The sequence below is a fragment of the Oncorhynchus kisutch genome, linkage group LG22 (assembly GCF_002021735.2).
Source record: "Oncorhynchus kisutch isolate 150728-3 linkage group LG22, Okis_V2, whole genome shotgun sequence".
NCBI classification, from domain to species: domain Eukaryota; kingdom Metazoa; phylum Chordata; class Actinopteri; order Salmoniformes; family Salmonidae; genus Oncorhynchus; species Oncorhynchus kisutch.
The window spans coordinates 10,409,086-10,425,076 of NC_034195.2; the positions used below are offsets into that span (position 1 = coordinate 10,409,086).

At 42.4% G+C, this 15,991-nt stretch overlaps 1 protein-coding gene across 2 annotated transcripts in view; it reads right to left on the reverse strand.

Moving 5' to 3' along the window:
- LOC109866858 (lissencephaly-1 homolog B) overlaps positions 1–15,991 on the reverse strand; it is a 33,542-nt gene that overhangs the window by 11,487 nt on the left and 6,064 nt on the right. The window contains exons 2-5 of one of the 2 annotated variants that reach the window (XM_020455733.2): positions 6,838–6,899; positions 5,278–5,395; positions 1,793–1,877; positions 1,591–1,665 (exon numbers count right to left, since the gene is read on the reverse strand). In XM_020455733.2, the coding sequence (XP_020311322.1) occupies positions 1,591–1,665; positions 1,793–1,877; positions 5,278–5,309 (192 nt within the window). In that variant the 5' untranslated portion in view covers positions 5,310–5,395; positions 6,838–6,899. The remainder of the gene's footprint in view (positions 1–1,590; positions 1,666–1,792; positions 1,878–5,277; positions 5,396–6,837; positions 6,900–15,991) is intronic. The other variant, XM_020455732.2, reaches the window with a different exon arrangement.

Genomic DNA, 15,991 nt, shown 5'->3' on the forward strand with positions numbered 1-15,991 from the left:
GATCTGAATGAATTCAATGAATATCAATGGAAATCAAATTTATCAACCCATGAGGTCTGGATTTGGAGTCACACTCAAAATTAAAGTAGAAAACCACACTACAGGCTGAACCAACTTTGATGTAATGTCCTTAAAACAAGTCAAAATGAGGCTCAGTAGTGTGTGTGGCCTCCACGTGCCTGTATGACCTCCCTACAACGCCTGGGCATGCTCCTGATGAGGTGGCGGATGGTCTCCTGAGGGATCTCCTCCCAGACCTGGACTACAGCATCGGTGGATGGAGCGTTGGTGGATGGAGCGAGACATGATGTCCCAGATGTGCTCAATTGGATTCAGGTCTGGGGAACGGGCGGGCCAGTCCTTAGCATCAATGCCTTCCTCTTGCAGGAACTGCTGACACACTCCAGCCACATGAGGTCTAGCAGTAGGAGGAACCCAGGGCCAACCGCACCAGCATACGGTCTCACAAGGGGTCTGAGGATCTCATCTCGATACCTAATGGCAGTCAGGCTACCTCTGGCGAGCACATGGAGGGCTTTGCGGCCCCGCAAAGAAATGCTACCCCACACCATGACTTACCCAGCGCCAAACCGGTCATGCTGGAGGATGTTGCAGGCAGCAGAACGTTCTCCACGGCGTCTCCAGACTGTCACATGTGCTCAGTGTGAACCTGCTTTCATTTGTGAAGAGCACAGGGCGCCAGTGGCGAATTTGCCAATCTTGGTGTTCTCTGGCAAATGAAAAACGTCCTGCACGGTGTTGGGCTGTAAAGCACAACCCCCACTTGTGGACGTCGGGCCCTCATACCACCCTCATGGAGTATGTTTCTGACCGTTTGAGCAGACACATGCACATTTGTGGCCTGCTGGAGGTCATTTAGCAGGGCTCTGGCAGTGCTCATCCTGCTCCTCCTTGCACAAAGGTGGAGGTAGCGGTCCTGCTGCTGGGTTGTTGCCCTCCTACGGCCTCCTCCACATCTCCTGATGTACTGGCCTGTCTCCTGGAAGCACCTCCATGCTCTGGACACTACGCTGACAGACACAGCAAACCTTCTTGCCACAGCTCGCATTGATGTTCAATCTTGGATGAGCTGCACTACCTGAGCCACTTGTGTGGGTTGTAGACTCCGTCTCATGATACCACTGGAGTGAAAGCACCGCCAGCATTCAAAAGTGACCAAAACACCAGCCAGGAAGCATAGGAACTGAGAAGTGGTCTGTGGTCCCCACCTGTAGAACCACTCCTTTATTGGGGGTGTCTTGCTAATTGCCTATAACCTGTTGTCTATTCCATTTGCACAACAGCATGTGAAATGTATTGTCAATCAGTGTTGCTTCCTAAGTGGACAGTTTGATTTCACAGAAGTGTGATTGACTTGGAGTTACATTGTGTTGTTTAAGTGTTCCCTTTATTTTTTTGAGCAGTGTATATATAGTAAATACATGACACAAAATAACTTCTTTCTTTTAAACTGTTAAAATGGTGCAAAGTGCATCAGAGCTTAAAAACCATCTGCAATTCCAATATGGGATGGAAAATCAAAACACACACACAAAATACCATAACACCATAAAAGTGACGTCAACTCACCTTCTTCTGTAATCTGATGACAGAGGTCCATTTCTTCTCCAAAAGACCAGCGTACTTCTTATCTAACTCCTCATTCTGTGGGAGTAGGAGACAGAAATTGAAACATTTGAGTGTGATTTCTAGGTTTCAAATTTTTGCAAGGAAATCAAAGAATAGGTTAGTGTGGCAGTTTGGGCAAGTTAGTGTGCGTGCGTTTGCTTACCATATCTAACTCTGCCTCTTTCTTGAAGGTGGAATAGGCTTCTTCATAGCCGTTGGAGCGGAGGTAGTCTCCTATCGCTCGGTTTCTGAGAAAGAGAGAATAAAGAGCAGAAAACACAACCGTCAATATGCACATTATATTCCAAGGTTGTCTTCATAATCATGCTGGGTATGTGACAATCTCAAAATCCAGTTTTAACCCAGCATGTTTCATTCAGTCAGTGTTCTGACTGCAGGTAGCTCCCATACCTCCTTCAATACTGTATCAGAAAAGTGTGTGTGTCCAGTGAAATGTTTCCTCTAGGAAACCAAAGAATGAATCACAGCCAGTGTTTCTGGTGGTCATGGAAACATGACGACTGCTGGAGGGATGGAACACTCAGAAGAAGCATAAAGTGGCAGCATGGTTCCGTTCTCTGATGTGGGCTAAATGTTTTATGAGCAGCAGGACATCAGCACTCCTCAAGTGGCTGCTGGATCAGTGTAACCTGTGTGAGTGAGTGTGTTCAAGTACGTGTGCGGCTGGGCACACTTTCAGAGAGAATGTGGTGTGTGTCTATGAGGTCAACCTTTGGCCCAGTGTGCCATCAGAGAGCAGTGTGTTTCTACAGGCTGTGTCCTGTCTGCAGAGCTACTGGACTGTACTACACTACAGAGACACACGACTAAAACCAAGAAGCGCCTGGATCTTACAACCATACCCCGTTCAAAGGCACTTAAATCTGTAGTATTGCCCATCCACCCTCTGAATGGCACACATACACAATCCATGTCTCAATTGTCTCAAGGCTTAAAAATCTTTCTTTAACACTAGACCCGCCAAAGGCCAACGGCCACTGACATTTGATTTTGTAAAATCTAAAAAAATATTTTACATTGCTCATGTCAGAATTTTGAAATCACAAACAGAAAAGAACATAGAACTTTACCGTTTTTCTTCACCTCAGACCTATTGCCAACTTAACCCGCCAAGACAACGTGCTGTAGGACGTTGGTACACAGCCCGGCGCTAATGAGTCTCCCTCGCCCTCACCTCACTGAATAGACACATGGATGAATAGGTGGAAATTGTGCACTTAATTTACAATTTAATTTAAAATTAGGCCTAACTGATATGAGGTTGACTTAATTCAGAAATACTATACTGCAATGATTCACATATTCATCAGCTTTGTCACTCATGTTTATAGCAAATAATTTGACCGTACGCCTTGTGGGTTGATATAATTTTAATATACATTTTACTTTGTAAAATGAAACTGACGGGACTTTTACTTACTATAACGTTATTGCTAATCAAATTGGTTGTAAAGGGAAACGAACACATGATAGGTGTTTCAGTAGGCTTTTAGAATAATGCAAAACTTATCCTTGACTCTATCTGAGCAAAGGAAAGCAAACAATGCCAGCCCACTAAATGGATGACGAATGGGCGATAAATGTACACGTTACTTCACAATCAAATTTAATTTATGAGGCCTAACTGAATTGTAGAGGGTGAAGAGGTTGATATAATTTAGAACAACCGTGTAATGATGCGGATTTATCATCGTTGGTGCTCATCTTAATATCAACCGACTTGGGGGTTGATGCATTCTCTGTTACGCTTTACTTTGTAAAAATAAGTTGATACGGGGCTGTTTTGTTTACTATAATGCTATGAATAAATTACATTTATTGTAAGGGAAAGGAAAACATGCTACGTGTTGCAGTAAGCCTTTAGAGTAATGCAAAACATATCCTTGACTTTATCCAAGTTGATGACCAAGGGGAAACAAAACGATGCCAGTCAGCCTGCACAGCCCAGCAATACTACACCTAAACTCTTCAAAAACGAATTTCACACATAAGAGTTAGCCGATTGTCAATTTAGTCTTGCCTGTCTGATGAGTGCCAGTCCTTTCAATTGTCAAATTGGACAAGAAGAGATCTTGTAAGCACATCTTGTAATTGACAGACAGGAAAAGGAGCATCACTTTATAAAATCCTCCATCAGAGTCACATGCAAGTAACAGTTTGATTTTTTTATAGTATCAGAATGAGCATGTTTACCCTCTTGAAACTAGAGGGCACTATTTTCATTTTTGGAAAAATAACTATTTATTTTCAGGACCAGATAATAGAAAACGCATATAATTGACAGCTTAGGATAGAAAACACTAAAGTTTCTAAAACTGTAAAAAATATTGTCTGTGAGTATAACAGAACTGATTATGCAGGCGAAAGCCTGAGTAAAATCCAATCAGGAAGTGAATCTTATTTAGAAACCTCTGCGTTCCTATGCGTCCCTATTGAGCAATGAAAGGGATATCAACCAGATTCATTTTTCTATGGCTTCCCTAATGTGTCTAGTGTCACAAGACATAGTTTCAGGCTTTTATTTTGAAGCGCGAGCGACAACATTGCGTCAGTGATCAGCTGGTGGCTCAGTGGTATGTGCGTAATAGACAAATGCGGCCATTGTTTCTCTCGCTCCTACTAAGAAGCCAACTGACCCGGTTGATATATTATCGAAAAGATATTTGAAAAAAACCTTGAGGATTGATTATAAAAAACGGTTGCCATGTTTCTGTCGATATTATGGATCTAATTTGGAATATTTTTCGCCGTTGTCGTGTCCGCAATTTCCGGTTGATTTCACAGCCAAACGTGAAGAACAAAACGGAGCTATTTCGGCTACAAAAATCATCTTTATGGAAAAAAGGAACATTTGCTATCTGGGAGTCTCGTGAGTGAAAACATCCGAAGCTCAAAGGTAAACGATTTAATTTGATTGCTTTTCTGATTTGTGACCAAGCTGCCTGCTGCTAGCTAGGCATAATGCTATACTATACTTTGGGCTATCGATAAACTTACACAAATGCTTGTCTTGCTTTGGCTGTAAAGCATCATTTCAAAATCTGAGATGACAGGGTGATTAACAAAAAATATGAATATTTGAGTAATATTTTTGGTCCGTCGCGTTATGATAATTATTGTCAGGTGATGACAATTCTCCCGGATCCGGGAGCAGTAGTTCCAAGAGGTTTTAAGAAACTGTCAAAAACAGCGCATTCTGAAAGTATTCAGACCCCTTGACTCGTTCCACATTTTGCACATTTATATATATATCCCCCACTTTGGACACTTCTGGACAATCCTTACATCTTAAGGTTCCACAGGAAGAGGGTAACAGGATACTAAACCCTTATTACTCCCATCAGGGGATCTGACCTGACCTCAACCCCTCCACCTAATCCACAGATCTACATCTGTTTCCCCTATAGCAATCCTGTGATCTCCTCCCTTCCACCCAGCACATTCCACAGCCACACTGTCTTTCTACAGATCTCACTCCTTTATATACTATGCGTCTGATCTATCATGTCTTCAATATCTCAATGTTCAAAGTTTAGAATCCAACAGGCCTGGAAAACAAGTCAATTTCCATAACTTATCCAGGATTTATGACCGTACAAACCCTGTCGTGTGTGTGTGTGTACTCACAGTTCATCTCGTTGTCTCTGTGACAGCACCATGGTGGCTGCTCTTGCCCTCTGGACTAGGGGTGAGGGTGTAGGGGGGGGGGTCCTCAGGTCAGCTGCTCAGGCCTCAGAGACTACAACTGGTACTCCAAACAGAGGGGCGGATACAAGGGCGAGAATAAGGGGAGAGAGCAAAACAAAGAGGTGGAGGGAGAGCAAGAAGGAAAAATTTAATTAGTGCACGGTTATTGACAGAAAAATTTGATTACTAATCAACGCGGTACAAACACAATGATATCTGCCATTCTGCCTAATGGCAAGGCTCACTTCTCTCCTTCTGGCCTCTGACAGGTGTGGAACATATTTAGGCTAATAGTACGGCATATTGATAGGGTAGCCTAATCTACGAATAAACAGAAACAAAACCAACACAGCCATTTGTGGTTCTGCAGCAAAGCATGTACTTCCTGAGCCATAAGACTGCTAGTAACAGTGGCAGTGGCTTTAAGCTGCTTATTGGCTAGACCACAAAGAGTCGGTCTGTGTGTGTACACACATGCTTACAAGTGTTTATGTGGGGGTGCCATCCTCTTTGTAGAAATGTTTGTATGTGTGGGATCCGTGTGTGTGTGTGTGTGTGTGCCAGAGACTAGTCGTCCAGACAGCTGACAGTGCAGGACTGAGGAGTATCGCTGGGAATTGCCAGACCTCACAATACTTACAGTATGTGCCAATACGATATGTATCACAATTCTATTGCAATGTGATACTGCAATTCTAATGCAATTTGATGTTCCAAACAATGATGCCAGAGTTATGTTTTAAGTTTACTGTTCCGATTTTGTATATTCTGTATGAGGTCTGTGAACTTGTCTGTATTCTGTTGGTTTAATGCTGACGGGCACCTTTCTCACGAAGGCAAATTCCAGACAGGTGTAAATAAATGTACAGTACCAGTCAAAAGTTCAGACACACCTACTCATTCAAAAAGGTTCTTAAAATGTTCTATATTTTCTAAATTGTAGAATAATAGTGAAGACATCAAAACTATAAACACATGGAATCATGTAGTAACTAAGAAAGTGTTCAACAAATCAAAATATTAGAGATTCTTCAAGTAGCCTTTGTCTTGACAGCTTTGCACACACTTGGCATTCTCTCAACCAGCTTCATGTAGGTAGTCACCTGGAATGCATTTCAATTAACAGGTGTGACTCATTAAAAGTGAATTTGTGGAATTTATTTCCTTCTTAATCCATTTGAACCAATCAGTTATGTTGTGACAGGGTAGGGGTGGTATACAGAAAATGGTATTTTACCAAATTGGACTAAGCCCATATTATGGCAAAATCAGCTCAAATAAGCAAAGAGAAATGACAGTCCATTCTCCCAGCTGACAGATCCACAAAAAGAATGAGACAGGGTTTAAGTAAAGACCACAACACACCAGCAAAGGCCACAAGGATTCACAGGTGGAATTCGGTTTGTTTGTCTGTTGTCTCATGTTGAGACACCGAACAACGAGAATAAACTATGCCATCAAGTCATTCATTCTGTGAAACAAACTGTATAGGCTACCTACCAAAAGCCATCGTGGGCTGGCTTGTTAATCATCAGTCTCACAGGACATGTTAGAAGAGGGGACTGTGGAGAAAGGAGGGGACAAGGGAAAGGTGAGAAGGCAGGCAGGAAGGCTCCGGGCAGCACTGACTGTCCAGCTCATAAATAGGCCGCTAACCAAATTAGCCTGACCTCTCACATATGACATTGTCACCAAGCCTATGCCAGCTCTGACACCTGCAAGAGCCAACTCAGCTCTGCCAACTGGTGTCTGTGTGTGTGTGTGTGTGTACTCACGCGCATTTTGTGGACAAGAAAGTTTAAATATAACGTCAACAAATGCAATGATTTTGAGAAACAGGCATGACTTTCATGATCAATACCCTTCAATAAAACAAATCACTCTTTCAATGTTGAGTCAATCAAAATACTATGGAGTTCAAGGTCCCATGCACTACCATTATCACACTGGAAGTAAATCTGTGTACACGTGTGAATAACTTTCACTGCAGTCCAATCCCTTCCAGTCAAACTTTCAGTGCAACAAAAGTTGACATATCATTTCAAAGTAGGACTTGGCCAGTTGTTTGTCTTCTGTCCATCTGATTGTGTCTGTGTACCTAGCCAGGTTTTTGTCCTAGCACTACACAGCTGATTCAAATAGCCAACTCATCATCAAGATTTGATTATTTGAATGTTTGGCCCACCACCAGGCTCCATTCACTTAAAGCCCCCGGTCAGGTAGTCTATCAGACAGTAACAGCCTTTAAAACTGCAGAGACAGCACTGTCTTGTCACACATTTCCCAAACCAAATCCCTCTTCTCTCAGGTTAAAAAGCTACGAGAAGCCATAATGGGTCATGAGGCGAATCCAGACATAGCAAAACTAGGGTGAGTCAGTGTACAATAGGATCTAGTCAGTGTGTACACTGCATCTTGTGTGTGTATGTTAAAAGACCGGCACCTGCATGTTGAGAGAGCTAGGAAACTATGTGAGATGCGAATGAGGGTGACATCTTGTATAAAGTGAGTGATATGTGGACAGAGAGTTATTGGTTGATTTTAAAACACACAGGGTTTCCGTTAACCGGTAATTGCCGGCTTTTGGCCAATCAAATAAATGAAAAGTCGATAAATAAAATTGTAGCCAGACAAATGTTCAGGGATTCAGAACCACTCTCACTCCTTGAACGCTGCCTTACAGGCATGCCTCACCTGCTGCTGAGAGAGCGCGCGACAGGCACCTAGGCTACTGTTGATTATGAAGATGGATCATATATGGTGAGATTGTAACCCCTCATTTTTTTTACAACTCGCTAACTACTTCACATGCTGATATTGACTTTGGTATTGTGTGTAGCTACGTGTTCTAGCTAGCTAGCCAGCCAAACTTTCTAGAGAGCATTGCATTTTGAGTTTTGTAGTCGACATGAGCTCCGCAGATTTCCACAACAGTTTTCACATATTGCTTGTTAACTTATGACAAAATGCAATTGTTTTTTGACTACATATTTTGTTCACATATGTGGTGTAGGGAATGTTATCCTGCCACACATTGGGTCCCTTGATACCAATTGAGCAACGTGTCAATGCCCCGACAATTCAGTCTGTTCTGGACGCAAAGGGAGGTCCGACCTGGTATTAGACTGGTGTACCTAATACACCACGTGTGGGAATACTTTGGAACACATTTCCAAAATTAAAATCACTTGGAGCTTATTTGTTGGTTCTTTTATAGTATTATGTCCAATAAAATATATAATAAAACATTTGTTTTGCTCAGACAACTTGGTGCCAAATAAAATCTACCGCAAACCAGATTTGGTACGCGGCCCCCTAGTTGGGGAACGCACCCATTGCATATGGATGACCAGTAAATTTCTCAAATGTCCGATAAATAAAATCTCAACCAGCCATGATTGGGAGTCCCATAGGGTGGTGCACAATTGGCCCAGCGTCGTCCGGATAAGGGTTTGGCTGGGGTTGGCCATCATTGTAAATAAGAATGTATTCATCACGGACTTGCCTATTTAAATCAAAATAAGTAAAGAAAGGTGGCCATATTTCGGTAGAATTTGTCAGAAGATCCCCATAGGGTATATTTTATCTTCTCCAATTTACTAAAGTGGAAAACATCTTTAATCCACACAAAATGAGAGCGAGGAGGGTGATTGCCACAGAAGTAAAATCAACCTTCTTGCCAACACACTCAAAGGCTACAAAGTCAGATGTGTATTTTGGTAATGTTAACTTCTTCGATATAGGGGGCGCCCTTTTAATTTTTGGATAAAAAAAACATTCCCGTTTTAAACAAGATATTTTGTCACGAAAAGATGCTCGACTACGCATATAACTGACAGCTTTGGAAAGAAAACACTGACGTTTCCAAAACTCCAAAGATATTATCTGTGAGTGCCACAGAACTGATGCTACAGGCGAAACCAAGATGAAATTTCAAACAGGAAATGCCCCAGATTTTGAAGGCGCTGTGTTCCAATGTCTCCTTATATGGCTATGAATGTGCCAGGAATGAGCTTACACTTTGTCATTTCCCCAAGGTGTCTGCAGCATTGTGACGTATTTGTAGGCATATCATTGGAAGATTGACCATAAGAGACTACATTTACCAGGTGCTCGCTTGGTGTCCTCCGTAGAAATTATTGCGTAATCTCCAGCTGCGTGTATTTTTCCATTTGCTTCAGAGGAGAAACCAAACTGCCACGAATGATTTATCATCGAATAGATATGTGAAAAACACCTTGAGGATTGATTCTAAACAACGTTTGCCATGTTTCTGTCGATATTATGGAGTTAATTTGGGAAAAAGTTTGGCGTTGTAATGACTGAATTTTCAGGGTTTTTTCTTAGCCAAACGTGATGAACAAAACGGAGCGATTTCTCCTACACAAATCATCTTTTTGGAAAAACGGAACATTTGCTATCTAACTGAGAGTCTCCTCATTGAAAACATCCGAATTTCTTCAAAGGTAAATTATTTTTTATTTGAATGCTTTTCTTGTTTTTGTGAAAATGTTGCCTGCTGAATGCTAGGCTTAATGCTATGCTAGCTATCAATACTCTTACACAAATGCTTGTGTAGCTATGGTTGAAAAGCACATTTTGAAAATCTGGGATGACAGTGCTGTTAACAAAAGCTTGTGAGTGAATATATTTCTTTCATTTCATTTGCGATTTTCATGAATAGTTAACGTTGCATTATGGTAATGAGCTTGAGGCTATGATTACACTCCCGGATACGGGATTGCTCGACGCAAGAAGTTAAGGCATCAGGTATTACCCTAAACAATGTTATGGCAGTAGGATCAAATGGCATTTGTAATACTTTTAGATATGGTATCAAAGATGGCAGACCAATAGTTACATTGAGAAAAGCTGGACCAAAACATGTATTATTGAAGCAGGAGCTTGCTGACACCTGTCGCAAAACAGGGACGACATCAGGATAGATTTTAAAACGCCTGAGTATAGTCCTGTGTTATGGATTTTGCATTCGATCAAACCATGTTCGCCACAAATAGGTACAACATATCTTCCCATGTTTCAACAGTTCACCTAGCTCCTGTTCCCATTAAGGATTGTGAAGACAGTACATTTTATCATAGCTTTTACTGTTGGGGATAGGGCTGTTGGGGATAGGGCTGTTGTGGTGACCATATTACCGCCACACAGGCAGTCACGAGTCACGAAGGCAGTCAAATTCCACATGACCGTTTAGTCAGAGTAATAAGGCTTATCCAAACTCTGATGCTTCTGCTGGTCATGAGTAACCTACCAAACTTGCTAACTGCCTGGTACACAGCACTCTATTTGTGCCTTTAAAATCACTGACATCAATGCAAATGTGCTATCATGGCCAAAAGTTGAGAAAGTCACAAATATAAATTTTCACGAAGTCTGCTGCCTCAGTTTGTATGATGGCAATTTGCATAAACTTCAGAATCTTAATTCTTGCGACTAGCAATCCCGTATCCGGGAGCGTAATCATAGCCTCAAGTGAATTACCATAACGCAACTTTTCATATTCATGAAAATCGCAAATGAAATTAAATATATTCCAACACAAGCTTAGCCTTTTGTTAACAACACTGTCATGTCAGATGTTCAAAATATGCGTTACAGCCAACGCTAGACAAGCATTTGTGTAAGTTTATCATGGCATAATGCTATGCTAGGCTCTGCTGGCAGCAAGCAACATTTTCACGAAAATAAGAAAAGCAACCAAATTAAATAATTTACCTTTGAAGAACTTCAGATGCTTTCACTCAGTAGACTCCCAGTTAGATAGCAAATGTTCCTTTTTTCCAAAAAGAATATTTTTGTAGGCGAAAAAGCTCCCGTTTGTTCATCCTGCTTGGCTGAGAAATCGACCGAAAAATACTTCAACTATAATGCCGAATCTTTTTCTAAATTTGCTCCATAATATCGACAGTAACACGGCAAACGTTGTTTAGGATCCATCCTCAAGGTGTTTTTAACATGTGTATTCGATAATATATCCGTCGAGGCAGTTGGTTTCTCAAAGAAACGATTGGAAAAATGGCTACCTCAGTATTTTACGCAAGATTTTCTCCGGGAGACACCATGTGACCACTCGCTATATATGGTCCCTTACAGCCATTCTCCAATGGCAATGCTTAAAAAGACGTCACAATGCTGTAGACACCTTGGGGAATGCGTGGAAAACGTAAGCTCATTCGTAGCTCATTCACAGCCATATAAGGAGTCATTGGCATGATTTCAAAAAATGCGGCACTTCCTGGTTGGATTTTTATCTGGGTTTCGCCTGTAACATCAGTTCTGTAGCACTCACAGACCATATCTTTGCAGTTTTGGAAACGTCAGAGTGTTTTCTTTCCAAAGCTGTCAATTATATGCATAGTCGAGCATCTTTTCATGACAAAATATCTAGTTTAAAATGGGAACGTTTTTCATCCAAAAATTAAAATAGCGCCCCCTATATCGAAGAGGTTATTAAGAGTGATTAGATGAATTACAATTAATAGCAAAGTCCCTCTGTCATGCAAATGAACTGAATCCCAAAAAAACATTTCCACTGCATTTCAGCCCTCCCACAAAAGGACCAGCTGACATGTAGTACCCTGCCATTTCCAGGAAGCGCATCAGTTCTTTCTTTGTGGAGGGCGGTGGGAACTGCTTCACAGCCTGGACCTTGTTTTCCACGGGACAGACAAAACCCTGACCAACAACCTTGCCTGGGTATGTGACTGTAGCTTTGGCAAACTCACATTTTACCAAATTAATAGTCAACCTTGCTAATAAGAGCTACCAATTCATCACGTTTCTCACGAGTTAAATGATCTACCAAAACCAAGGTTTTGCAAAGTCTGAGTTTTCTCAACCGACCTTGTAAGACCTCATCTGAAACCCTAACGTCCTCCTCTTCTCCCCCCGCCACCAAATTAAAGCCACAAGATAGTGACTGGAGCAGCAGTCAACGCTGACCTCACCACTGGAGTGCCTTCAACTTTGCTTAGATCACGGGAGTGGCATAACTTAGAGGACTTCCTATGACTAGGGGTTTCAATAAGATAATTCAAAATCGGACACTTTACGCAACACATTGAAAGGACCACAATATTTTGCCTGAAGAGGCAAAAGAGCAAGTACGTGATCACCGGGACTAAACTCACGCAGCGCAGCCTGTCCGTCATATTTCAGTTTCATTTTCCGCTGAGAAGATTTGTTTCTTTCGCCAGTTCGCCAGCCCTATACAACTTCAACCTAAAACCATTTACATAGTCAATAAGGTTCTGAGGTGGTTCCTCAGACAAACAACCATCCTGCAACACTGCTAAAGGCCCACGCACCTTATGACCAAACACTAAGTCATTTGGGCTAAAACCCTGTGCTTTCTTGCACTACTTCACGAGCAGCTAGTAACAGCCAAGGTAACCCCTCCTCCCAATCTGCAGACAGTTCTGTACAGTATGCATGAAGCAAGGATTCTAAAGTTTGATGAAAACGTTCCAAAGCTCCCTGGCTCTGGGCATGGAATGCAGTAGACTTGTTGTGTTTAACTTTAAGCTGTTTGAGAACCTGAGCAAATAAATGGAAGTTAGACCCCAGATCTGACTGGAGGATTTTTAGAATCCCAAATGTTGCAATAAATTGAGTTAACGCTTTAACTACTGATTTTGATATGGTACGCAAGGAAAAAGCTGCCGGATATCTGGTTGCTTGACACATAACAGTTCATTAGTAGCTATGACCTGACTTGGTAAAGGCCCAACACAATCGATAATAAGATGCTCAAAAAGGTGGCACTATGGCTGGTATTGGATACAAAGGTGCTGGCTTTACAACCTGGTTTGACTTGCTTGTGCACTGACACATATCGCAAGTTAATAATAAACTGAGATACATCCCACTTTAAACGTGGCCAGAAAAAAATAACGAAGTATGCGATCATAAGTTTTACGAACACCCATATGACCTGCCACATCACCATGTGAAGTTTGCAACACTTTATTTTGCAAAGTAGTAGGTACAACTATTTGAAAGAATTGTTCTCCTAGACCCTGATCATAGTGTGGAACCCATTTCCTGACCATCAGCCCATCAAGAAGAAAACACTGAGCACTATTCCTCACCACTGAATCAAGAACAACTTTATCAAACAGATCAGCCAAGTTAGTATCGGCCTTTTGCTCAGCCATCAATGAATCTCTAGAACTAGTCAACTGTTCTGTCTGGAGTTTGACTGGGAACTCAAGACTTTCTGGCTAACTCTCAATCTCCTTACGAGAGGTACGAGAGGCTGCGCAGGTAACCGCACAAACTGGAAATACCTCAGGAGACATACAGTTTTGATCTGGCGATTCCCTTGCAGGTGACACTGAAGGTTGCTTCTTACAGATGTTTAGTTTGCCATTTGCCCACACCTTACTACCTGCCAAGTCATTCTCCAAAATCATGTGGACTCTCTCTACTGGCATCTGGGGTATAACCCCAACATCTACATCACCCTCTACCAGACCACATTTTAGGGTAACTTCATGTAAAGGACAAGAGAATGGAACTAAACCCATACCACATACCATTACACAACTGCCAGTATTAGACTCTCTAGAGAAATAATCTAAAGCTCCAGTGTCCGCTAAGATCTTGATTGAAACATTTTGGTTGCCATCTACCAGGGACACTACACCATTGAAATAAAGGCTGAAAAATCACAGTGGGAAGACTGAGAATCAAACTCAACGAGTGGCTGAAAAAGCTCACCCTGGTGGTCAGAGGCTGCAACAGGACTTGCCATCACAGCAGGTTTAACATGCATGAACCCAAGGCTTTTACGGTTACAGAAGTCAACGAATGAGAGTGCCTGGGGAATGGGAGTGGAGCTGCATGGCCTGGATTAACCTCAACATCACCAGAGGAACAGAGGAGGAGTAGGATAAGGGTATAGCTAAAGCCTATAAGAACTGGTCATATAGTGTGTTCGGAACAGAGAGTAAAAAGAGCAGGTTTCTGGGCGCGGAAGAATAGATTCAAGGCATAATGTACAGACAAGGGTATGGTAGGGTGTGAATACAGTGGAGGTAAACCTAGGCATTGAGTGACGATGAGAGGTTGTGTCTCTACAGAGACCATTTAAAAATCAGATGAGGTCACCGCATGTGTGGGAGGTGGAACAAAAGGGCTAGCTAAGGCATATCGAGCAGGGCTGGAGGCCCTACAATGAAATAAGACAGTAATCACTAACAAAACAGCAATGGACAAGGCATATTGACATTAGGGAGAGGCATGCGTAGCCGAGTGATAATAGGGACCAGTGAGTAGCTAGGCGAGCTGGAGACACGGCGCTTCAGACAGCTAGCGGGCCAGGGCAAGCAGAAGGGCCTTAGGGGGACGTTGCGACGGAAGAGTCTGATGTAGCCCCCTCAGACAGTTACGTCGGCAGACCAGTCGTTATGGATTGGAAGGGCTCCGTGTTGGAAGTAAAAGGGTCCAGGCCACTTGGCAAAATAGGTATTGTAGCCCAAGAAATTTGCTGATGGACCTCTCCAGCTAACAGTCTGATAAGCTCTATACAGCTAGCAGGCCGCGGCTAGCAGGCTAGCGGATGGGCCTTCAGGGGACGTTGCGACAGAGGAGCCTGTTGAATTCCCCTCAGGCGGATTACGTCGGTATACCAGTCGTGATGGATCGGCAAGGCTCCGTGTCGGCAGTGAAAGGGGTCCAGGCCAATTGGAGTGGCTGATGGACATCTTCAGCTAGCCGGGAGATGGGCCTAGCACGAGGTTAGGTCCAGGCTAACTGGTGCTTGTTTCGGGACAGAGACGTTTGCCAGGAGTAGCCACTCAGATAGCAGTGTTAAAACCTCTTGAAGCTAGGGGGCACTATTTTTATGTTTGGAAAAATAAGGTTCCCAAAGTAAACAGCCTATTTCTCAGAACCAGATGCTAAAATATGCATATAATTGACAGATTAGGATAGAAAACACTAAAGTTTCCAAAACTGTCAATTTTGTCTGAGTTAAACCGAACTGATATTGCAGGCTAAATAAAACCTGAGGAAAATCCAATCAGGAAGTGCCCCTGTTTTTGAAACCTCTTGTTATGCATCCCCATTGCCCATTTAAAGGGATCTCAACCAGATTCCTTTTTCTATGGCTTCCCTAAGGTGTCAACAGCCTTTAGACATAGTTTCAGGCTTTTATTGTGAAGAAAGAGCGTGAACGACCACATTGCGTAGGTGGATAGGTGGGGGCTCTCAGAGTGAGTTGAACACAAAAGAGAAAAGCGGCCATTGCGACTCCCGGTCCTAGTGAAACGCCAACTGTCCCGGTTGATATATTATCAAATAGATATTTGAAAAACACCCTGAGGATTGATTATAAAAAAACATTTGACATTTTTCTGTGGACATTATGGATATAATTTGGAATTTTTGTCTGCGTTGTCATGACCGCTCTTTCCGGTGGATTCCTGGGCATAACGCACCAAACTAACGGAGGTATTTGGATATAAAAAAAATGTTTATGGAACAAAAGGAACATCTGTTGTCTAACTGGGAGTCTCAAAAGTGAAAACATCCGAAGATCAAAGGTAAACGATTAATATGATTGCTTTTCTGATTTGTGATCAAGTTACCTGATGCTAAGTGTACTTATTGTTTTTTCGAACGATCGATA